Here is a 26739-nt window from a genome sequence, read left to right as displayed (position 1 = left end):
TTTAGATCATTATTTGAATGATCTTGGTTCCAAGAACCATATACAGGGCACCCTTCCTGGATACCCAGTTACCCACACTTCCCTATAGGCTTAGGCTGGTGCCAATGCATAGCCTCACTCTCACCCGCTGATGCTGTCCAGGACTGGCGCGGGGTTGACGTGGGAGGAAATCCCTGTTGTGTAGCTTTCTGGTCCCCGGCAACGGCGCCAGAAAATAGCTTGATGTCTACTTCCCCCTCCTTTTCCTGTAGACAGTGTTGGGCCTCCAAGAGCAGAGGTTTGTAGGACAGCAGCAAGTTTTCCCTTAAGTGGATCACCCAAGGTTTATCGAACTCAGGGAGGAAGAGGTCAAAGATATCCCTCTCATGCAACCCTGCAACCACAAAGCAAGAAGTCTCTTGTGTCCCCAACACACCAAATAGGTGCACTAGTTCGGCGAAGAGATAGTGAAATACAGGTGGTATAAATAAGTATGAGCAGTAGCAACGGTGCCAGAAAATAGCTTGCTGGCGTGTAGTTGATGGTGGTAGTATTGCAGCAGTAGTAACGCAGTAAAACAGTAAACAAGCAGCGATAGCAGTATTTAGGAACAAGGCCTAGGGATTAGACTTTCACTAGTGGACATTCTCAACATTGATCACATAACAGAATAGATAAATGCATACTCTACACTTTTGTTGGATGATGAACACATTGCGTAGGATTACACGAACCCTCAATGCCGGAGTTAACAAGCTCCACAATAATGCTCATGTTTAAGTAACCTTATAGTGTAAGATAGATCAATAGACTAAACCAAGTACTAACATAGCATGCACACTGTCACCTTCATGCATATGTAGGAGGAATAGATCACATCAATATTATCATAGCAATAGTTAACTTCGCAATCTACAAGAGATCATGATCATAGCATAAACCAAGTACTAACACGGTGCACACACTGTCACCTTTACACACGTGCAGGAGGAATAGAACTACTTTAATAACTTTGCTAGAGTAGCACATAGATGAATTGTGATACAAAACTCATATGAATCTCAATCATGTAAAGCAGCTCATGAGATCATTGTATTGAGGTACATAGGAGAGAGATTAACCACATAGCTACCGGTACAGCCCCGAGCCTCGATGGAGAACTACTCCCTCCTCATGGGAGCAGCAGCGGTGATGAAGATGGCGGTGGAGATGGCAGCGGTGTCGATGGAGAAGCCTTCCGGGGGCACTTCCCCGCTCCGGCAGCGTGCCGGAACAGAGATTCCTGTCCCCCAGATCTTGGCCTCGCGATGGCGGCGGCTCTGGAAGGTTTCTGTGGTTTTCGCCGAACGTCTCAGGGTTTTCGATCCAGGGGCTTTATATAGGCGAAGAGGCGGCGCAGGAGGGTCGAAGGGGCGACGACACCATAGGGCGGCGCGGCCAGGGCCTGGGCCGCGCCGGCCTATGGTCTGGGGGCCCAGTGCCCCCCCTCTGGTCCTTCCCGGGTGTTCTGGATGCTTCCGGTGAAAATAGGAACCTGGGCGTTGATTTCGCCCGATTCCGAGAATATTTCGTTACTAGGATTTCTGAAACCAAAAACAGCAGAAAACAGGAACTGGCACTTCGGCATCTTGTTAATAGGTTAGTTCCAGAAAATGCACGAATATGACATAAAGTGTGCATAAAACATGTAGATATCATCAATAATGTGGCATGGAACATAAGAAATTATCGATACGTCGGAGACGTATCAGCATCCCCAAGCTTAGTTCTGCTCGTCCCGAGCAGGTAAAACGATAACACAGATAATTTCTGGAGTGACATGCCATCATAACCTTGATCATACTATTTGTAAAGCATATGTAGTGAATGCAGCGATCAAAACAATGTATATGACATGAGTAAACAAGTGAATCATATAGCAAAGACTTTTCATGAATAGTACTTCAAGACAAGCATCAATAAGTCTTGCATAAGAGTTAACTCATAAAGCAGTAATTCAAAGTAAAGGCGTTGAAGCAACATAAAGGAAGATTAAGTTTCAGCGGTTGCTTTCAACTTATAACATGTATATCTCATTGATATTGTCAACATAGAGTAATATAATAAGTGCAATAAGCAAGTATGTAGGAATCAATGCACAGTTCACACAAGTGTTTGCTTCTTGAGGTGGAGAGAAATAGGTGAACTGACTCAACATTGAAAGTAAAAGAATGGTCCTCCATAGAGGAAAAGCATCGATTGCTATATTTGTGCTAGAGCTTTGATTTTGAAAACATGAAACAATTTTGTCAACGGTAGTAATAAAGCATATGTATCATGTAAATTATATCTTACAAGTTGCAAGCCTCATGCATAGTGTACTAATAGTGCCCGCACCTTGTCCTAATTAGCTTGGACTACCGGATCATCACAATGCACATGTTTTAACCAAGTGTCACAAAGGGGTACCTCTATGCCGCCTGTACAAAGGTCTAAGGAGAAAGCTCGCATTGGATTTCTCGCTATTGATTATTCTTCAACTTAGACATCCATACCGGGACAACATAGACAACAGATAATGGACTCCTCTTTTATGCATAAGCATGTAACAACAATTAAAAATTTTCTCATTTGAGATTGAGGATATTTGTCCAAAACTGAAACTTCCACCATGGATCATGGCTTTAGTTAGCGGCCCAATGTTCTTCTCTAACAATATGCATGCTTAACCATAAGGTGGTAGATCTCTCTTACTTCAGACAAGACGGACATGCATAGCAACTCACATGAAATTCAACAATGAATAGTTGATGGCGTCCCCAGTGAACATGGTTATCGCACAATAAGCAACTTAATAAGAGATAAAGTGCATAATTACATATTCAATACCACAATAGTTTTTAAGCTATTTGTCCCATGAGCTATATATTGCAAAGGTGAATGATGGAATTTTAAAGGTAGCACTCAAGCAATTTACTTTGGAATGGCGGAAAATACCATGTAGTAGGTAGGTATGGTGGACACAAATGGCATAGTGGTTGGCTCAAGTATTTTGGATGCATGAGAAGTATTCCCTCTCGATACAAGGTTTAGGCTAGCAAGGCTTATTTGAAACAAACACAAGGATGAACCGGTGCAGCAAAACTCACATAAAAGACATATTACAAGCATTATAAGACTCTACACCGTCTTCCTTGTTGTTCAAACTCAATACTAGAAATTATCTAGACCTTAGAGAAACCAAATATGCAAACCAAATTTTAGCATGCTCTATGTATTTCTTCATTAATGGGTGCAAAGCATATGATGCAAGAGCTTAATCATGAGCACAAAAATTGCCAAGTATCACATTACCCAAGACATTAATAGCAATTACTACATGTATCATTTTCCAATTCCAACCATATAACAATTTAACGAAGAAGAAACTTCGCCATGAATACTATGAGTAGAAGCTAAGGACATACTTGTCCATATGCTACAGCGGAGCGTGTCTCTCTCCCACAAAGTGAATGCTAGGATCCATTTTATTCAAACAAAACAAAAACAAAAACAAACCGACGCTCCAAGCAAAGCACATAAGATGTGATGGAATAAAAATATAGTTTCAAGAGAAGGAACCTGATAGTTTGTCGATGAAGAAGGGGATGCCTTGGGCATCCCCAAGCTTAGATGCTTGAGTCTTCTTGAAATATGCAGGGGTGAACCACCGGGGCATCCCCAAGCTTAGAGCTTTCACTCTTCTTGATCATAGTATATCATCCTCCTCTCTTGACCCTTGAAAACTTCCTTCACACCAAACTTCTCATAAACTTCATTAGAGGGGTTAGTACATAATCAAAAACTCACATGTTCAGAGGTGACACAATCATTCTTAACACTTCTGGACATTGCTCAAAGCTACTGGAGTTTAATGGAACAAAGAAATCCATCCCACATAGCAAAAGGGGCAATGCGAAATAAAAGGCAGAATCTGTCAAAACAGAACAGTCCGTAAAGACGAATTTCTAATAAATACTTCCGTTGCTCAGATCAGAAAACTCAAAACTAATGAAAGTTGCGTACATATCTGAGGAACACGCACGTAAATTGGCATATTTTTCTGATTTTTCTACAGAGAGAAAATCCCAGATTCGTGACAGATAGAAATCTGTTTCTGCGCAGAAATCCAAATCTAGTATCAACCTTCGATTAGAGGCTTCACTTGGCACAACAAAACACAAAACTAAGATAAGGAGAGGTTGCTACAGTAGTAAACAACTTCCAAGACACAAATATAAAACAAAGTACTGTAGCAAAATAACACATGGGTTATCTCCCAAGAAGTTCTTTTCTTTATAGCCATTAAGATGGGCTCAGCAGTTTTAATGATGCACTCGCAAGAAATAGTATTTGAAGCAAAAAGAGAGCATCAAGAGGCAAGTATAAAACAAATTTAAGCCTAACATGCTTCCTATGCATAGGAATCTTGTAAATAAACAAGTTCAAGAAGCATAATGCAACAAGCATAGAGAGATAGAACAAGTGTAACTTCAAAAATTTCAGCACATAGAGAGGTGTTTTAGTAACTTGAAAATTTCTACAACCATATTTTCCTCTCTCATAATAACTTTCAGTAGCATCATGAGCAAACTCAACAATATAACTATCAAATGAAACATTCTTATCATGAGTCTCATGCATAAAATTATTACTACTCCCAACATAAGCATAATTAATTTTATTAGTTGTAGTGAGAGCAAATTCAACAAAGTAGCTATCATTATTATTCTCATCAAGTGTAGGAGGCATAGTATAATCACAAGAAAATTTACTCTCCATAGTAGGTGGCACCAAAAGACCACTATCATTATAATCATCATAAATAGGAGGCAAAGTATCATCAAAGTAAATTTCCTCCTCAATGCTTGGGGGACTAAAAATATCATGCAAACCAGCTTCCCCAAGCTTAGAATTTTCCATATTATTAGCAACAATGGTGTTCAAAGTATTCATGCTAACATGTTCCATGTGTTTTTTAATTTTCGGATCAAACCATCCATGTCTTAAATCAGGAAATAGAGTAAAAAGCTCATTGTTGTCCATTATGCCAAACTAGTGTAAACAAGAAACAAAAAGTTGCAATTGCAGGATCTAAAGGAAATAGCTTCGAGTACTTACGGCGCCGGGAAATAGCTTAGTAGCCGAGATCCGGAGTGTGAGTACCTTTTACCTTTCCTCCCCGGCAACGGCGCCAGAAAATACTTGATGCTGTCCAGGACTGGCGCGGGGTTGACGAAGGAGGAAATCCCTGTTGTGTAGCTTTCTGGTCCCCGGCAACGGCGCCAGAAAATAGCTTGATGTCTACTTCCCCCTCCTTTTCCTGTAGACAGTGTTGGGCCTCCAAGAGCAGAGGTTTGTAGGACAGCAGCAAGTTTTCCCTTAAGTGGATCACCCAAGGTTTATCGAACTCAGGGAGGAAGAGGTCAAAGATATCCCTCTCATGCAACCCTGCAACCACAAAGCAAGAAGTCTCTTGTGTCCCCAACACACCAAATAGGTGCACTAGTTCGGCGAAGAGATAGTGAAATACAGGTGGTATAAATAAGTATGAGCAGTAGCAACGGTGCCAGAAAATAGCTTGCTGGCGTGTAGTTGATGGTGGTAGTATTGCAGTAGTAGTAACGCAGTAAAACAGTAAACAAGCAGCGATAGCAGTATTTAGGAACAAGGCCTAGGGATTAGACTTTCACTAGTGGACACTCTCAACATTGATCACATAACAGAATAGATAAATGCATACTCTACACTTTTGTTGGATGATGAACACATTGCGTAGGATTACACGAACCCTCAATGCCGGAGTTAACAAGCTCCACAATAATGCTCATGTTTAAGTAACCTTATAGTGTAAGATAGATCAATAGACTAAACCAAGTACTAACATAGCATGCACACTGTCACCTTCATGCATATGTAGGAGGAATAGATCACATCAATATTATCATAGCAATAGTTAACTTCGCAATCTACAAGAGATCATGATCATAGCATAAACCAAGTACTAACACGGTGCACACACTGTCACCTTTACACACGTGCAGGAGGAATAGAACTACTTTAATAACTTTGCTAGAGTATCACATAGATGAATTGTGATACAAAACTCATATGAATCTCAATCATGTAAAGCAGCTCATGAGATCATTGTATTGAGGTACATAGGAGAGAGATTAACCACATAGCTACCGGTACAGCCCCGAGCCTCGATGGAGAACTACTCCCTCCTCATGGGAGCAGCAGCGGTGATGAAGATGGCGGTGGAGATGGCAGCGGTGTCGATGGAGAAGCCTTCCGGGGGCACTTCCCCGCTCCGGCAGCGTGCCGGAACAGAGATTCCTGTCCCCCAGATCTTGGCCTCGCGATGGCGGCGGCTCTGGAAGGTTTCTGTGGTTTTCGCCGAACGTCTCAGGGTTTTCGATCCAGGGGCTTTATATAGGCGAAGAGGCGGCGCAGGAGGGTCGAAGGGGCGACGACACCATAGGGCGGCGCGGCCAGGGCCTGGGCCGCGCCGGCCTATGGTCTGGGGGCCCAGTGCCCCCCCTCTGGTCCTTCCCGGGTGTTCTGGATGCTTCCGGTGAAAATAGGAACCTGGGCGTTGATTTCGTCCGATTCCAAGAATATTTCGTTACTACGATTTCTGAAACCAAAAACAGCAGAAAACAGGAACTGGCACTTCGGCATCTTGTTAATAGGTTAGTTCCAGAAAATGCACGAATATGACATAAAGTGTGCATAAAACATGTAGATATCATCAATAATGTGGCATGGAACATAAGAAATTATCGATACGTCGGAGACGTATCACCCGCCACGTCAGCTTTTTTTCTCACTCTCACCCCACTCTCACCCCACGGTGCCAGTGCACAGGGTATAGTGCCAGCTTTACTTCTCTTTCCTCCACGTCAGCTTTTCTCTCTCCTCGACATCAGCATTTCATTTTCAGATTACAACAATATAAATAATGCAAGGAAATTATTTTATTGAACTAAAATTGTTACCGATTGCATCATAAAATAGTGCAAGCTCTATTTAAATTTTTGTGCAAAAAGCCCCTCAAAATTTGGCTCAAAACACCCTAAAATGCCAAATCCTACCATGTTTTTATTTTTTCTAAGCAAATCCTAAAGTCCAGGGGGTTTTCTGCAAAACCCCCTTTATCTTCTTCTCCACGCACGCAGCCAAGCTGCTGCTTGTCGACGCCGTGGCCGTCGATGGCGCTGGCGGCCAGGATGGCCCTCGCCGCCCTGGCTCCGCAGCCATTGGCTCCGCCGCGACGTCCTGGTCCTCCTCCACCAAGCGCCGGCCGCCGGGGAGCCCTCTTCTGCGCCAATCGTCACGTCTGCGCCGCCGGTCTCCGCCGCTCGCCGGCGATTCCGGCCCCTCCCTCTCGCCCCGCCTCTCGCCCCGTGCTGCCAGCGCGCCGCCCCGCCTCTCGCCCGCCTATCGCCTCCCTCTCGCCCCCAGCGCGGGCAGTAGCCGGGCGGGAGCGGGCGATGGCGCCCGGCGCCAGCGCCACCGCCCCGCGCTGCCCTGTCGCCCCTCTCTCGCCTCTCTCCCGCCTTCCGCGCCGGCGGTACCGCCTCCGCTCGCGCTCATGCGTTGGCACCAGCCTTATAGGCTATATATGTTATTCTACCGGCTAGCTATCCATTTTTTAAACATAATCACTACCACTGTTTAAACCAAACTATGATCAGAAATCAGAATACATATGATTCGTACAAGCACCTAGTTAATAACTGTTCATAAAAAAAAGTGTTTCATATCAAACAAAAACTTTTTTAGTTATAAAATTAGGAGGACTTTTGGTTCACGGAGTAAAATAATCGTACTGGAAATACTACACTACACATGCATGCGAGCTAAGTCATCTTGTTTGCACCATGGCCATCCATTGTGTGGCCGTCAGTATACATTTGCGGTTGGTACAACGAACCCAGGTGGCTACCAAGTCAGACAATCGGCCAAATAAACTATCTGGTGACTCCTGCGCGTAAGTTAAATCAGAGCTCGCCATACGTACAAGTGGAGGAAATTAACATACGTATACATAAGGAACCATAGAGTTATCATTTTCTTATTTGAATGTAGTTCTTGTACAATTATATCCGAACCATAGACGACTGCATAATCGTAACAGTGTTAATGAATTTGCCATCCCAAAACACGGGAACATCAGTTACAGAAGAAAAAAATGGTCCATGATACTTTGAAACTTGAAATTGAAACCGCTTTAGCTGCTTGACAGGCCAAGCTCAACTATACTTTTCTTTTGCGAATAAGCTCAACTATACTTAGAAGAAATAGAAATAGTTAACATAGATTTATCGTGTTTTTCCCTAATTGATATCCTCCATGCATGTTTGGTCTCGGTTAATTTAGCAGATGGACAGGGGCTCGCCGTTCCATTCCTTGAGGCATTCGAGCAGCGGGTCAATGTGCTTGCCTTGGTTGATGGCCACGAGCACCTTGTTCAGCTCCTCCCCCGGTGACCGTGTCTTCTCGCCGGTAAGAAAAACGGTTGCGAGCTCCTCACGCACAAACCGGTAAAGAGGGTACGAGCGGCACTCGGTGATTCTGTTGGGTGTCGTAGCCGTGCCTCTCTCTACCGCGGCACGTGCGGCCTCGACCGCCATGGGCAGCGCCGTGCGTAGCTCTTCCTCGAACTTGGTGACCTTGGCAAAGACGGAGGTCTCCATGTCGAGCTCAGCAACGCCGTTGGCCAGAGCTCTCTCCACGAGCACACCACGAAGCTTCTTCATCAGTGGGTAGTTTTGGCTGCATGGGTCATCGGCGTAGGCGAAAACCGCCTCACGGTCTATCTCTTGGAGCATGTCCTTCTCGCAGAAGCGAGCCACATGAAGACCACCGGTGGAGTTGGTGCTCAATGTCTTCTTGGCCACTGTCATCACACAACTCTTGACGGCGCTACGGACGTTCTCCTCGATGTGGCGAAGATCGATGGCCTGGCAAAGGGCAACCAAGAACGTCGAGGACATGAGCTTCAAGATTTCAATGGCCTCCTCGGTCTTCCTCGCGGAGATGAGACCCAACGAGTTCATGTCCTGGTTGTGCTGCTCGGCACTCTGGACATGGTTGGTCACCGGGTTGCCCAGGAACTGCAGCTCAGAGCAGTATGAGGCCATGGCGATCTCGGCTCCCTTCAATCCATAGTCCAAGCTCGGGTTGCGGCTGCCGGACAGGTTGGATGGCAGTCCGTTGTTGTAGAAGTCATTCACGAGCTCTGAGAACTGCGCGAACATGAGCTTGCCGATAGCGGCCAGGGCAAGGCGGGTGTTGTCCATGGACACACCAATGGGTGTACCTTGGAAGTTGCCGCCGTGGATCGCCTTGCCCCGGGAGACATCGATCAGTGGGTTGTCGTTGACGGAGTTGATCTCACGCTCGATTGACTTGGTTGCAGCACGAATAACCTCGATTTGAGGACCAAGCCATTGGGGTGACGTGCGGAGCGCATACCGGTCCTGCTTCGGCTTCATCAGTGGGTCAAGATCGCCAAGCTTCTTTGCAAGCTTCATGTAGGAGCTTCCCTCCAAGATGTGCTCCATGATCGCAGCAGCCTCTATTTGTCCAGGGTGATGCTTGAGCTTGTGAGTCAAGTGGTCGGTGTACTCTGGCTTGCCGTTCATGACCTCACAAAACACGGCAGAGAGGACCTCTGCCATGACGGAAAGAATGTTTGCCTCAAAGAGCACGGTTGAGGCGAGACCAGAACCGACGGCTGTGCCATTCACCATGGCAAGACCTTCCTTTGGCTGCAACTCGAAGAAGCCACCGTTGATGCCGGCAATCTTGAACGCCTCAGCGGCATTCACTTTCCTGCCATCCGGTGCAACCGCTACCGAGTTCTGGCGGCCGGTGACGAGACCGGCGATATAGGAGAGCGGGACCAAGTCACCGGAGGCGGTGATGGTGCCTCGGAGTGGCAAACACGGCGTGACGTTGGCATTGAGCAGTTTGGCAACGGCCTCGAGGATCTCGAACCGGATTCCAGAGTAACCCTGGAGGAGGGTGTTTATGCGGACGAGCATGGCCGCGCGCGTCGCTCCAGCGGACAGAACATGGCCGTCGGAGCCGGTGCCGAACGCGCCCGCGTTGAGGAACCTGATGAGCTCCCTCTGCAGGGCGCCGCCCTCCTTGGTCCTCCGGTGGGACGTGGCGCCGAAGCCGGTGGTGACGCCGTAGCTGTCGACGCCGTTGGCCATGCTGTCCATGACCCAGTCGCTGCTGGCCTTGACGCGCGCGCGGGCAGACTCGTCGAGCTGCACCTTGGCGTCGCCGGCCGCGGCCACCGCCGCGACCTTGGCGATGCTGAGGCTGGCGCCCTCGATCGTGACGATGGGCTGCCGGTACTCGGCCACCATCCGCTTCACCTCGTCCAGGTGGCTCCCCGTCAGCGACTCCGCGGCCTTCCCCCAGTTGAGCGGGTCGGCGTGCTGGATGGCCGCCGTGCATAGGGCGCCATTATCGCACTCCATTGCAGCCGGCTGAAGAGAAGGAGTTACTGGTTGCACTGACTGAATGGGCTGAAGAAGATTAGAGCGCAGTAGCGGAGATGGATGAGCTAGTGCTGTAGCTCGCTGGACTGGGGAGTGGCTGCTAATTCTTGGAGCGAAATGGATGGGGGTGCCAGGTTTAAATAGGAAGGGGAATGGACTTGGCACGCGCAGGAATGCCGGTCAAGGCCAAGACCAACGGTGGTTTCCACCTGCCTGAGACGCGAGTTAGCGAACAAAAACACGTTCAGCATAGGGCTGGTGCGCGCGCTCAATGGGTTGAAAACTAGAAAATACTGCATAGTCATTGTTTGCGGTTGTTGCCTGGTTGGTGCGGTCTGCCCCATGGGGTTGGTGCGGACGCCATGGATCCCATGGCTCGGCTGACCGAGCTTGCTGCTACTCTGCGTTTATGCTTCCGTTAATTAATTGGCTGGCTTTTGCTTTGCAGCTCCATTTTGGAACCCTTGAACGGGTACGATTTGAACGAAGCCACGCAGTCTGACTTCTTTTTTTATAAAATGGGGAGTGGAGGCACGGCTTCTGCATGATGCACACAGATATTTTATTACATAGTTTCACCATTCATATTTAAGGGTAATTGCATGGTTTCAATATTCAGAATTCAAAAGTTTGACAAAAATTAACCAACGAAAAATAAAAGATATTAGGCCTATGCACCTTGTATCCTCTTAGAAAGCCACCAGCCATCCAGATTGTAAATAGCCCGAGCAGCCACACTTGCGAAGCTGGAGCTCAAGTCACCTTGATGCACCACTTTAATGTGGTATAAATTTCAGCAATCAAAATGGCTACTATAATAGACTATAATAAAAGACTATGAATGCATCAAACGAGGATATCAAGAATTTATTTTTTTTACTATGATGATAGAATAGGGACTACATTCTTGAAAAAGATGTCTAGCATCTTCAAATTTCCGAAATACATCAAGTTCAATACCAAGGATCAATAATCGAACATGAAGCATACTAGAATGGCTAAAATTATATAGTACTAGCACAGCGGCCCTCGCAAATGCGAGGGCAACATCTTTACTGATTTTTGAGTGTTTGTGAAGCAAATTATCTCGTGAATATTCACATTATAATCGATAACTATCATGAATACCGCGGTAAATGAAGTAGCTCATGTCTATTTATTTTATCATTTTCTAATTTTTGTTGAAGAACTTATTCAATTATACTCTCTCTCATTTCATACAAAATTGATCCTAGGACTCTAGCATAATCATATTTGAGAGAAAATTGCAAACAATATGTAACTAAATCAGTGTTAACATTGTTGATAGCATAGATCTTTTAATCTCTATATTTCTTTCTTAATTTTTTAAATATAATTTAATATTACTTTCACCGAAAATACTTTTGTACTTACACACATGGGTGTGGGTGTCTCCTTCACTGTCTGTTTGGCTTTGAGATTCGGATAAAAGGAGAGGAGAGAGAGAGCTATGTTTCCATCTACCATGACAAGCGGGGATCTCGAAGAATGAATCGACGGTCCAGAACTCACCACCACACCCATGCATGTACACAAAATCCGTTCTTTTTTACAAACATGAAATATGCATATGTTTGTTGTTGTGTGTATCGTCCTATCTTCCGATGGCGAACCTTTCCGTAAGCCAAGAAGCGATTAGGAAAATAAGGAAAAAAGAAAGATCCACCGGAGAACATGATTATGAAGGTTTGTTTCCTTGTACAACGCCTTCCGCCGTCCAACCTCGAGAAGGAAAAAGGCAGAGACTTCCTTCCATATTCTACTTGTACTCTAGAAAAGATGGCAAACTTTTTCTAAATTTAAATGTATGTAGATAATATTTAGTGTGTGTGTGTATATATATGTATATATGAACAGATGAAATATCAAACACATATCTTAGATCGAAAGAAGAAGAAATCAATAAAACAAAATTTATTGGTACACACATACGCCAGAAAAAGTAGATGAGTTATACCGTAGAATGGAATGTCAAGGGTCTTTGTTCATGGATTGTACCAATGAAATTATAAGATTTATGATATATGGATAAAAGAGTCCTACTTGGAATGGAACATGTCTTCACACACAATTTGCTCTCTAAAATCTGTATCCACCAATATATGTTCATGCTTACACATTTACGTTAACAGGTACTATTTTGTTAAATCCTAACCAAAAAGTTTATCTAAGTAACATAATAATTCAGATGATGTGAGTTAATTTGATGGCTCTGTTTAACATTTTTTATTTTGCTTTTAAAATTTGATATAGATAGGTATTCACATTTTTTTTTTGCGGGGAGATATTCACATAATTGATAAGCTCCTTTTTTTCTTTCACGATTTTTCTTCAAATTGAGTTCTAAAGAAAAGAATTGTAATTCAGACTTAATCAGCCTTTTTAGAAAATATGTAATAGACATATATACTTACGCATGTATACTCTGAAAACAATTAGCCAGAACTTTCATACACGTAATCGCCTAACCTTGCATCAGCAACCTCCATGCATGCATACAATCGTTATGAAGATTGAGGAAGTGCACTACGTGTAATACATGGTGTTTTTTCTCCATGGACGTGCTTGACGTGCTAATTAACGCGAATTTTTTTTTAATAATACATTTTTTTCGTTATTTCCAGAAATAATACTCGATTTCAATCTTTGTCACAAATAATACACTGTCGGGGACACGTACCCCGATTAGAAGAAATCGGGAACATCAAACCCGATTAGAGATAGTCGGGGTAAGCTACCCCGAATTCTACTAATTCTCCGCGCCGTGCGAGCCTGTCCTCAGTTTTTGCAGTAATCGGGGTGAAGCAACCCGATATCTTCTAATCGGGGTAAATTAACCCGACTTCTTTATTTCCAGACTAATTGGGTTTGTCTTCGCGAGTCTGCTAGTAAGCTAGGTACGCAGCAGCCTGGGATTTTGCAGTTTAGACATCTAGTGCACTATGCGCTGTGCGCGTACGTAGATTCCGACTAGTCTAAAACCAAATCGGGTTCCTTTATACCGATTGGAAGAAATCTAACATGCATGTGTCCGGTCAAATCAATTTTCAAGCAATCGGGTTAGAGGAACCCGACAACATATGCTGGATGTGGATTCTTTGCTACTCGGGGTAGTATACCCCGACTACGTCTAATCGGGTTTGCTGTTCCCGATTTCTTCTATTCGGGGTACTTGTCCCCGACAGTGTATTATTTGTGACAAAGATTGAAACTGAGTATTATTTTTGAAAATAATGAAAAAAAACGTATTATTTAAAAAAAATGTGCCTAATTAACTGCAATATAAACTATTCCCTACGGGTGGGCCTGTATTCGTGCGAGAGATGGACTCTGTTCCTTTAAACTACACAGAGAAAATACGGCGTAGTTAGTTAGATTTCAACGATTCCTCAGAACCGTATTGCTGTTCATATTTGGAACGTGCCAAACTGGACCGAGCAGCTACGTGTTTTGTACACCTATTTTGTTATATGTAACACTTCTTATCTTTTAATCTCAGTCGTTAAGATTAAAATCATTGCTTTATATTTTCTAAGCATATGTGGATTAACCTGGTGTCTCGAAAAAACACTCTTATTTTGCTTTTAGTATATAATAATAGAAATAGATAGACTAGAGTAACACAATTTTAAACATTACATTTTAGTACTATCGAATTTGCTTTTGCTTGGATCATATTTAATCTCCACTTTCCAATTGACGTCTTCTGGAACATCTCGTGATACTTCTTTTCTTTTGAGAATAAATTTTCCATAACACTATGTTTGTTACATAAAAGTTTCACAGCTTGCCGAACGAATGAAGCTTTAGGATTACATGTGCGTATACCCTACATAAAACTATAACTGTATATTTATAAGATTTTATCTGCAAGAAATAGTTTTCGACAAAAGAAGTGAAAAATTACCAACACGACGACTCGAATCTGTCAAATTTGATGTAGAAATCTATGTCATGCTCTAGCTAGCGCGACCGATACTAAGCGGACCACAACCACCAACAAATGGACAAAGAAAAAAGGCTAGGCTATAGGGCTTGCAGTTGGCTGGTGATCGAAGGAGCTACCGATCCGCTGCAACGGTCCCGGGTAGTACCCCTACTAGATTTGTTTGTGCTTTCGTTTTATGCATCATCATAATATCATGCATCATATCATCCATGTTATAAAAAATAAAACTATTATTTTTATAAAACCAAATTATATGTTTTTCACTCTCATTTGGTTTCTATATTAAACCTCCTCTTCTATTCATTTAACTAAACCCTATAACAAAACTATATATTTTATTTTATTTTTGCTATAAAACCTTTGGATCTTAGCCTTTCTAACCTGAGCCTTCCCTCTCTTTGGCCCATCTTCCCCTCTCCTCGCTGTAGCCCGTTCCATCCCATCTCCTTTCTTCCTCTGGTCCGAGGCCACTTCCTTCCCAGCCCATACCCCTTCGACGAAAGGATTTCCTCCTCCTGTCGTCTTCCTCGCCCACGAGCTTCGCATGAGGGACCGCGTCCGACATCACCGACCACTCAGGCCAACCACACAGCGCCGTGCTCGCTTTTCTTCCTTTTTAATCTCCCTCGAGCCCACAGAAAACCCTAGCCTTCCTCCCTCTAGCTGCTGCCAACTACTCTCTTCTTCCCCACCTATAACCCCTTCTCTGTGAGCAAATGAGAGCCACCGCGGCGCTTGATACGTCCATTTTGCATCACTATTTTATATCATAATTTACTGTTATTCATTGATATATTTCATATTTAGATGTGATACTTATGTTATTTCATCTATTTTGCATGTTTCATGATTATTGGAGGATCGCACACCGGAGTCAGGATTCTGCTGGAAAAAGCGCCGTCAGAATGCAATATTTCGGAAGATCAACAGTTGACGGAAATTATATGAAAAATCCTATTTTTCCAGAAGACAAAGATAGCCAAAAGGAGGAGCCGAGGAGGGCCGCCATGGGCCCCCCTCATAGGCCGGCGCGGGCCCATGCCTGGCCGCGCCGCCATGTGGGGAGGGGGCCCACAGCCCCCTCTAGCCTCCTCTCCTTCACGTACTTCTTCGTCCAGAAAACCTAAGCTCCAGAGGATAGTCGCGAAGAGTCACAGCCGCCTCTGCGGGGCGGAAAACACCAGAGAGAAAAGAGCTCTCCGGCAGGCTGAAATCTGCCGGGGAAATTCCCTCTCGGAGGGGGAAATCGACGCCATCGTCACCGTCATCGAGCTGGACATCATCTCCATCATCGTCACCATAATCTCCATCAACATCACCGCCGTCTCCACCGCTGCACCTCGTCACCGCTGTAACAATTAGGGTTGGATCTTGATTGTTTGATAGGGGAAACTCTCCCGGTATTGATTTCTACTTGATATTGATGCTATTGAGTGAAACCATTGAACCAAGGTTTATGTTCAGATTGTTATTCATCATCATATCACCTCTGATCATGTTCCATATGATGTCTCGTGAGTAGTTCGTTTAGTTCTTGAGGACATGGGTGAAGTCTAAATGTTAGTAGTGAATTATGGTTGAGTAATATTCAATGTTATGATATTTAAGTTGTGGTGTTATTCTTCTAGTGGTGTCATGTGAACGTCGACTACATGATACTTCACCTTTATGGGCCTAGGGGAATACATCTTGTACTCGTTTGCCAATTGCGGGGTTGCCGGAGTGACAGAAACCTAAACCCCCATTGGTATATCGATGCAGGAGGGATAGCAGGATCTCAGAGTTTAAGGCTGTGGTTAGATTTATCTTAATTACTTTCTTGTAGTTGCGGATGCTTGCAAGGGGTATAATCACAAGTATGTATTAGTCCTAGGAAGGACGGTGCATTAGCATAGGTTCACCCACACAACACTTATCAAAACAATGAAGATTAATCAGCTATATGAAGCGAAAGCACTAGACTAAATTCCCGTGTGTCCTCAAGAACGTTTGGTCATTATAAGTAAACAAACCGGCTTGTCCTTTGTGCTAAAAAGGATTGGGCCACTCGCTGCAATTATTTCTCTCGCATTTTACTTACTCGTACTTTATTCATCTGCTATATCAAAACCCCCTGAATACTTGTCTGTGAGCATTTACAGTGAATCCTTCATCGAAACTGCTTGTCAACACCTTCTGCTCCTCGTTGGGTTCGACACTCTTATTTATTGAAAATACTACGATACACCCCCTATACTTGTGGGTCATCAAGACTATTTTCTGGCGCTGTTGCCGGGGAGTGAAGCGCTATTGGTAAGTGGAATTGGTAAGGGAAACTTTTACTGTTCGTGCTGATTTTATTTCTGCCTGCTGCTATAATTCATTATGGAGAGATCTTCTCTTGAAGTTTTATTTGGAAAATCTACTACTACTGCAAAGGTAGTGGATGAGGCGCCGGGTGAGAAAGAGGTTCCATACAAAATACCTATGAAAATTATTGAACGTGTTGTGGATAACCGTTATGCAGGGGATGGAACTGTCCATCCTGGAGATCATTTACTGTTCTTACATGAATTATGCGGTTTATTCAAGTGTGCAGGTATTGCTATGGATGAAGTTAGGAAGAAACTATTCTCTATATCACTGCCTGGAAAAGCGGCGCATTGGTATAAATTACTGAATAATGGGGATTCTCTTGAATGGACTGATATTGTGCCTCTATTTTATTCTAAATTCTATCCTCCAAGTGAAATTCACAAGGACCGGAACCGCATATATAATTTCTGGCCTCATGATGGAGAGAGTATTGCCCAAGCGTGGGGGAGATTGAAGTCTTTAATGCTCAAATGCCCCATTCATGAGCTTCCTGGTAATATTATTATTGATAATTTCTATGCAAGACTTTCTTTTCAAGATAAGACCTTGCTGGATACTTCTTGTTCTGGATCATTTACACGCAACAATGAAGAGTTTAAAAGGGACCTTCTTGATCAGATTCAGGAGAATACTGAAGGGTGGGAGAACGACAAAGATAGAGAGTCAGGTATAAATTATGATTATAAATGCATTGAAGCTTTTATGGATACTGATAAATTTCGTAATATGAGTGCTACTTATGGTCTTGATTCTCAAGTCGTTGCAAATCTTTATAAAGCTTTTGCCTCTCATTATGAATTGCCTAAGAAGAATTTTGATAAGTATCATGAACCGTATAAAGATAAAATTGATTCATCTATAAATAAATATGTTGTAATTGAAACTGTTGATCATGTTATTCCTGAAGCTTATATTGAAAAAACTCCTTTCCCTGCTAAAATGAAGGATTATTCTATTATAAATAGTGCGGTTAATAAAAGTGAAAAGAAACCTATAGAACCTGAAGAGCAAATAAAAGTTGAACCTGCTATTGCAATAGTTAAAGATCTTGTGACTGAAAATGTGGAAGATGGTCATATTATTTTCTGTGAAGATGCTTCTAATATTGTTTCACATCCTAATAAGTCTAGGAAAGCTAGTGTTCTTATGCTATCTGTTAGAATTGGTGATCATTGTTATTATGGTTTATGCGATATTGGTGCAAGTATTAGTGCTATTCCTTATGAGCTTTACACGGAGATCATGCATGAAATTGGTTCTTCTGAACTTGAAGATATTGATGTGGTTATTCGGTTAGCTAATAGAGAAACTATCTCTCCAATTGGTATTGTTCGAGATGTGGAAGTTCTATGTGGTAAGATTAATATCCTGCTGACTTTTTGGTACTTGGTTCTGCTGCTAGTAAATATTGTCCTATCATCTTTGGTAGACCCTTTCTAAATACTTGTGGAGCTGTTATAGATTGCAAGAAAGAGAAATTTTTGACTAAATTTGCTGGTGAATCTTATGAGTTTAATTTCTCTAAATTTGCCAAAACTCCTTATAAAGCTGATTCGCCTAATAATGATTTTAGAGTTGGACAGTGTGCATCTATTGCTCTTGCTCCTAATAATCCTTTGCAGCAACATCTGGAGAATAGTGAGAGTGAAGTCTTTAGGGAAGAAAGAAATGAGCTTGATGAAATTTTCCTTCGTCAACCTATTCTTAAGCATGATTTACCGGTAGAAGATCTAGGTACAACACCACCACCAAAGGAAGATCCTGTTTTTGATTTAAAACCATTGCCTGATAATCTTAAATATGCTCATATTGATGATAAGAAAATATATCCTGTTATTATTAGTTCTAAGCTTTCAGAGTTCGAGGAAGAAAGGTTATTGGAAATATTGAAGAAACACCGAGGAGCTATTGGCTACACTCTTGATGACTTGAAGGGGATTTCTCCCTCTATTTGCCAACATGCCATTAATATGGAAGATGATGCAAAGCCTGTTGTTGAACATCAGCGTCGTCTAATTCCTAAGATGAAGGATGTGGTAAGAAATGAGGTGATGGGGATATGCCCATAGGGGGTGGGTCGCCAGTCCCACTCGCCACAAGGACGAAGGCCCAGGAAGACCGCCAGTCGCCTAGCCGACTGGACCCAAAGGCGACTAGGCCGAAGACCCAAGGAGGCGATCTGCTCGGCTGGATAAGAAGATTACTTGTAGAAGGGTGGTGTATCCCGGATTAGTAGCAACTGATACGATTCGGAGTTATCCCCTTGTAACCCTAGACCGGGGGTGGATATATAAACCCCCGGGCTAAACCCTAGAGGACACATCATCTGAGATCGGATCTCCCCTGTAAGCTCTTGGCTCCGTGCCGACTGAGCCCCCCCATTGTAATTCTCCACTGAGCAATAAGATCTAGCAGGACGTAGGCCGTTTACTCTCCCGAGGGGCTGAACCTGGGTAAAACCTTGCGTCCGTTGCACCTCGACCCGTAGATGGCGATGTTCCCTTACCCTCGCATCAACGAAGTGCTACCCCCTGTAGCATCTGCCGTGGTCATATCCACGACATGAGGTATTAAAACTTCTTGAAGCTGGTATTATATATCCTATTGCTGATAGTAGATGGGTTAGTCCTGTGCATTGTGTTCCTAAGAAAGGAGGAATGACTGTTGTACCTAATGATAATGATGAGCTGATCCCTCAAAGAGTAGTTGTAGGATATAGAATGTGTATTGATTATCGAAAAGTTAATAAGGTTACTAAGAAACATCATTACCCTTTACCTTTTATTGATCAAATGTTAGAAAGGTTGTCTAAAAATACTCATTTTTGCTTTCTTGATGGTTATTCTGGGTTTTCACAAATTGCTGTTAAAACTAAGGATCAAGAGAAAACCACTTTCACTTGTCCCTATGGAACTTATGCTTATAGACGTATGCCTTTTGGTTTATGTAATGCTCCTGCTACTTTTCAAAGATGCATGTCTGCTATTTTTCATGGCTTTTGCGAGAATATTGTAGAGGTATTCATGGATGATTTTTCTGTCTATGGGAATTCTTTTGATAATTGCTTGCGGAACCTTGATAAAGTTTTGCTGAGATGTGAAGAAACTAACCTTGTTCTTAATTGGGAGAAATGCCACTTTATGGTTAATGAAGGAATTGTATTGGGACATAAAATTTCCGAGAGAGGTATTGAAGTTGATAGAGCTAAAGTTGAAGCAATTGAGAAGATGCCCTATCCTAGGGATGTTAAAGGTATTCGTAGTGTTCTTGGTCACGCTGGGTTTTATAGGAGATTTATTAAAGACTTTTCCAAGATTTCAAAACCTCTTACTAATCTTCTTCAAAAAGATGTACCTTTTGTTTTTGATGATAATTGTAAGAAAGCCTTTGAAACTCTAAAGAAAGCCTTAACAACTGCTCCTATAGCTGAACCTCCTGATTGGAACTTACCTTTTGAAATTATGTGTGATGCTAGTGATTTTTCTGTAGGCGCTGTTCTTGGACAGCGAGTAGATAAAAAATTGATTGTTATTCATTATGCTAGTAAAACTCTTGATGCTGCTCAAAGAAATTATGCTACAACTGAAAAAGAATTGTTAGCTGTAGTCTTTGCTTGTGACAAGTTTAGATCCTATATTGTTGATTCAAAAGTTACAATTCATACTGATCATGATGCAATTAGATACCTAATGCAAAAGAAAGATGCTAAGCCAAGGCTTATTAGATGGGTGCTTCTGTTGCAAGAATTTGATTTGCATATTATAGATAGGAAAGTAGCCGATAATCCTGTTGCTGATAATTTGTCTAGATTGGAAAATATTGCTTATGATCCTGTTCCTGTTAATGATAGTTTTCCAAATGAACAATTGGCTGTAATAAGGGTGAGCTCGCGAGACAGTCCTTGGTATGCTGATTATGCTAACTTTATTGTTTCCAAGTACTTGCCTCCAACCTTTTCAGCCCAGCAAAGGAGGAAATTCTTTTATGACTTGAGGCATTATTTTTGGGATGACCCACACTTATATAAAGAAGGAGTGGATGGTATTCTGTGAAGATGTGTTCCTGAATATAAACAACAAGAGATATTGAGTAAATATCATGGTAGTGCTTATGGAGGACATCACGCCGGAGATAGAACCGCGCAAAAGGTTCTACAATCAGGTTTTTATTGGCCAACTCTCTTCAAAGATGCAAGGAAGTTTATTTTATCCTGTGATGAATGTCAAAGGGTTGGTAATATCTCCAGACGCTATGAAATGCCTATGAATTATACTCTAGTTATTGAACCATTCGATTGTTGGGGATTTGACTTCATGGGACCTTTCCCCTCTTCAGAAGGTAACACTCATATACTTGTTGCTATTGATTATGTTACTAAATGGGTGGAAGCCATACCCACAAAAAGTGTTGATGGTGAGACCTCTTTAAGAATGCTTTTAGATATTATTTTTCCTAGATTTGGAGTTCCTAAATATCTCATGACTGATGGAGGTTCTCATTTTATTCATGGTGGTTTTAGAAAAACTCTTGCTAAATATGGTATTAATCATAGAATTCCTTCTGCTTATCATCCTCAAACTAGTGGGCAAGTAGAACTATCAAATAGAGAGATTAAATCTATCTTGCAAAAGACTGTTAATAAATCTAGAAAGAATTGGGCAAGTAAATTGAAGTAAGCACTATGGGCTTATAGAACTGCTTATAAAAATCCCATGGATATGTCACCTTATAAAATGGTTTATGTAAAAGCTTGTCATTTACCTTTAGAACTAGAGCACAAAGCTTATTGGGCTGTAAGAGAACTAAATAAAGATCCTAAACTTGCCGGTAAAAAGAGATTGCTACAATTGAGTTCTCTAGATGAATGGAGAAGTGAAGCTTATGAAAATGCTAAACTCTTTAAAGAGAAATTTAAGAAATGGCACGATAGAAGAATTATCAAAAGAGAATTTAATATTGGGGATAAAGTCCTATTGTATCGGTCTCGTCTCAGATTCTTTGCAGGGAAATTACTCTCGAAACGGGAAGGACCATATGTCATTGTGGAGGTGTATCGTTCAGGAGCTTGTTGAGAAGCTTGTCAAGAATTCATCACCACCACCGCCGAAGGAGTAACTCATCATCGGTATTGGCATCCCCTTGGTTTGTTCCAAGCTTTGGGGAGTGCCGCGGTATCACATCATCACTATCTTTTACTTTTTACTGTCAAGTAGTGTCATATCATGAGTAGGGAAGTTATCATATAAGATGGGTTGCAGTGTGGAAGTATCTCTCCTTTAGTTGGTTGTCTATGCATCCCTTGGTGTGAGTTATCGTTATGGAATATTAATGAGAAGTCTTATCATTTACATATTGCACATATTATTTTAGTTTGCAATCTCTATTATACGATTGATCTTGGTATTAGTATTGGTATCACTATGGGAGCATTGAGTAAATCTATTTGGTTTTGGCAAACCTAGCATTGGTCAATAGCAACAACACTTTGAGGTTTCAGTAGAAAAGAGAAATACATGTAGTTGTTTCATTGTCTTCCTTTCTTATTAGCTCTTAGCTTATTATTCTGAAGTTAAAATTGTTTGTGTTTACAAGGAAGATGCATGATTTTTTCTATCACACGTATATTTGTTTGTTTCCGTCAACTCTTATGCTTGCTAATCAACCTTGCTAGCCAAAAACCTGTACTGAGAGGGAATGCTTCTCGTGCATCCAAACTTTAACCCAAACTTATGCCATTTGTGTCCACCATACCTACCTAGTACATGGTATTTTCTGCCATTCCAAGTAAATACTTCGTGTGCTACCTTTAAACAATTCAAAAGTTATTACCTCTTATTTGTGTCAATGTTTTATAGCTCATGATGAAGTATGTGGTGTTTATCTTTCAATCTTGTTGGGCAACTTTCACCAATGGACTAGTGGCTTCATCCGCTTATCCAATAATTTTGCAAAAAGAGCTGGCAATGGGGTTCCTAGCCCCGATTAATTAACCTTCATAATTTTACAAATAGACACTCCTCCATGGTATGTGATTGTTGGAAGGCACCCGAGGATTCAGTTAGCCATGGCTTGAGAAAGCAAAGGTGGGGAGGAGTGTCATCTAAATAAAACCAAAATAAAAAGACACTCCTTCATGGTATGAGAATGATTGGAAGGCACCCGAGGATTCGGTTAGCCGTGGTTTGTGAAAGCAAAGGTTGGAAGGAGTGTCAATCAAAAATAAAATTTTATGGGAGCCGCTCTTCGAGGGTTTGTCTAGCAAGGGGGTTAGAGAACCCGCTACCATTCGTTGACAACAACAAACACCTCTCAAAACTGAAAAAGCTCTAGCACATGATTTAATCCCTGCTTCCCTTTGTGAAGGGCCTGTCTTTTACTTTATGTTGAGTCAGTAAACCTATTTCCCTCCATCTTAAGCAAGCAATTGAGTTGTTGTGATCAAACCATTTATATTGTGATCTATTTCATCATGCCTTTTACTCTTCCTTGTTCAGTACAAGTTTTATCTAAATGAATATAGCTTTGAAAGTTATCAATGATTACAAGGAGATCATTATGATTGAGTATGCAAGTTGTGCCATATAAGCTTTAACATATTCTGTTAATTGTTCTCTGACCAAGAACGAAGTTTGCCATCACCAATTCTGATTTCTTATGCATCTTTATTTGTGATTACCTTCTACTTGTTCCAAGTTGAATTATATGAGGAAGTTGTTCACTAGAATGTCTTGTGTGAATTAATATGATGCTTCTTGTCCGTATTTTATTTATCGACTCTTCACTCCATAAACATGTGGTCCTGTTTACCGAGTTCAGTTTCGCTTGGGGACAAGCGAAGTCTAAGCTTGGGGGAGTTGATACGTCCATTTTGCATCACTATTTTATATCATAATTTACTGTTATTCATTGATATATTTCATATTTAGAGGTGATACTTATGTTATTTCATCTATTTTGCATGTTTCATGATTATTGGAGGATCGCGCACCAGAGTCAGGATTCTGCTGGAAAAAGCACTGTCAGAATGCAATATTTCGGAAGATCAACAGTTGACGGAAATTATGTGGTGACCCGGCATACCACTGCATGGTGTAGTATGCAAGTCTGATATAACACCAATGAAACACCGTTCCACTAGTATTATATCGCTCAGAGTGGTACAACAGAAACATATGCGGGTCCAAGGCATGTCTATAGAATTACAACAATGACTCTGTTACATAAGATCATCACAGCCTCCTACTTTACAATGAGGTAAAACTGCAAATAAACTCCAGAAGAACGACTCGTAGTCTAATCTTATCACGAACTCTATTTGTAGAGTATTTATCTAGCTAGAGAGGCTAAGAATAGATTCTAGCTAATTAGGAGCTAGGTTTAGGAAACTAGTTCCTTTCTATTGCTAAGCTAGGTTTGATCCTTGTGGAGGTAGTGTTTGACTCTTCTGTCAGGTTCCTGTCCCTTGAAGTATTTGTTGATCTCTCGGTCTTCGAGTGGCACTGTAGATCCTCCCTCGATGCCTCCATATCTAAGCAGGGGATTTAAGAGTGGGATGAGTACGAGCGTACTCAACAAGTTCATTATAGGAAAGAGGTGTTTAATGCACTAGCTACGGCATTAGACCAGAAAGTCTAATACCAATGCAGGTTTTCATAATCATTTCTTCAAGAGGTTGCTTTTATTCAGAAGAACTATGTCCGTCAGCCTTCACCGGTTTACTAGAACTTCATGGAGCTCCTTTCCGGCCGCGTTCGCAGTTCCATATCCCGGAACAGGGAGTGACAGGTCACGGTTCTTTACACTCTGCAGAGGTGTGTTGCTTTACCCATAAGAGATCTTAACCTTGGTGCCAACCGAGTCTAGTTCTCGTCCACACTTCCTTTGGTGTGAGGCCCGGTATAAGGTCATAGCCAATCATATTCCTCCGCTACCTCGCACACCCACCCTTTGTTGCAAACCCCGACCCTGGGTCCTCGTCGGTCCACTTACACCATTTAAGGACGGACCCCGACCACGACAACGATGCCTGGGGATCGAACCAAACTCCTTCGCCGGTAGCTGCAACCCATCATAGACCACATTACCGTGGGGACTTAGAATGGGTTCCCCACCCACAAGTTGTTCCGCAAGCCGCAACCGCTACGGTATGCACAGCATAACCGTGGGGACTTAGAATGGGTTCCCCACCCACAAGTTGCTCCACAAGATACAACTGCTACGGTAAGCGCATCCGTTGATGTACAAGAGGTGGAAATACAATTGACTATTCCGTCCCACTCGCATCTTATGGTTAACACGGTTATTACGGCACAAGAATCACTGGCGACATTTGTTGTTTAATCCTAGATGGATATAAACCCTTGCAATGGAACCTCCACCATATCAACACAATCCATGGTTCCATTGCCCACCACATAGTCATATTCATAGTTATGAAAATAGTGGTTTTGGTTTTTATGCAATAGTGATAATCATAGTACTTTGCAAGTAATTTGATAAAGATACTCAAATGACATGAGCAAGTGATGAACTTGCCTTTCTTGACTGCAAGATTATGCAGACAAGGTCTTCGATACGCAATAACTCCAAATTCTGAAATAGCATTATCGTCCGGTAAGGACGATGTTTAAAAGATTGGCAAGGATGCAATAATGCATAAGAATGAGATGCAATCGTTCTAAGCGTGATCTAACCCCGATGATTTATGCTCAGTGAGTTGTATTGATTGGTTCAGGGTGCGTTGCACTTTTAGAATGATTCACAAACAAGGTTCTTATTCAGGTGTGATTACATGGTATCATAAACAAGTGTTGCAAAGATATCATAACAGTAGCATTGATAGCACACCATAATAACATTTGGTATATTCCTAACATGTAATGAATAATGGTTGGTTTTAGCACTATATGTCATGGTTAATGATTGATTATTATATACTTCAAAAGAATAACTTTTGAAGAACATGTTCTTTAATAAAAACAAGTATAATAATCAGGGTTGTGGAGTTCTATAGTTTATTATGGGTTCTAACTAGTTTCTAGGGTAAGGAGTAGATGGATCCTAAAGATGTTTGATTCATCAACTACTAGGACTTATATGGTTTTAGTGAAGCATAAGTATCTTAAGCAATTATTAGTGTTTGATTGCTATTAGGGTTGGTATACCTGATTGGTGCTAGATAGTTAGGGTTTATAGGTCCTCTAAGACAGGGTTGCTGGCTACTCTTAGTTTTCTTCAAAAGAATAACTCTTGAAGAACATACTTCTTAAATAATAAGAAGTATAACAATTAGGTTGAGGTGGTCTAGGTTTTACTGTTGGTTCTATTGAGTAAGGAATAATAGGCTCCTAAATAGGTTAGTTGAGAAGTATCCAACACAAGTAGGGTTTAGTGGAATATGGTTAGGTAATGCTCAGGATTAGGCATAGTTGCTATTAGGGTTCATCACAATGGTGTGATGCTAATTATGGATAACTAAGGATGGTGGTCTTTGGAATAGGAACTAGGGTTTTATACTTGGTTCACTCTACTTGATTAGTTAGGTCTAATGAGGATGAACACATGGGATACCCATATATTAGTGATAGGTATTCTACATTTTATGTGGTCATGGCAATCATTTAGTTGCTATTATTGTTCTATGTTTGAAAGGAAGATATCAGGATCACATGTTAACTTGTTTTTAGGTTTGGAACCATTTAGGGTTCACATGTAATAATGGAACTAGGGTTCCTAATTGAATTTAGGGTTTTAGGTTTCACATTAAATGATGAGTTCCTAGTTTTCTACCATATGGAATTAGTGTTGCATAATTACCATTTAGTTCACAAGTTATTAACTTCATTAATAAAGTTGAAGGTATTAATAAATTCAAAATAAAATAATATTTAATTT

At 41.9% G+C, this 26739-nt stretch overlaps 1 protein-coding gene across 1 annotated transcript; it reads right to left on the bottom strand.

Annotated features, from left to right (window-relative positions):
• Positions 1 to 8128: 8128 nt before the first annotated feature.
• On the bottom strand, positions 8129 to 10623 carry LOC127326489 (phenylalanine ammonia-lyase). Its single transcript, XM_051353339.1, has one exon. It carries the CDS (start codon positions 10497 to 10499, stop codon positions 8379 to 8381), a length of 2121 nt encoding a protein of 706 aa, XP_051209299.1. The 5' UTR covers positions 10500 to 10623; the 3' UTR covers positions 8129 to 8378.
• Between the last annotated feature and the right edge of the window lie 16116 nt (positions 10624 to 26739).

Source organism: Lolium perenne, chromosome 6, assembly GCF_019359855.2.
Source record: "Lolium perenne isolate Kyuss_39 chromosome 6, Kyuss_2.0, whole genome shotgun sequence".
NCBI lineage: Eukaryota > Viridiplantae > Streptophyta > Magnoliopsida > Poales > Poaceae > Lolium > Lolium perenne.
This window is presented reverse-complemented; position numbering and strand designations above follow the sequence as displayed.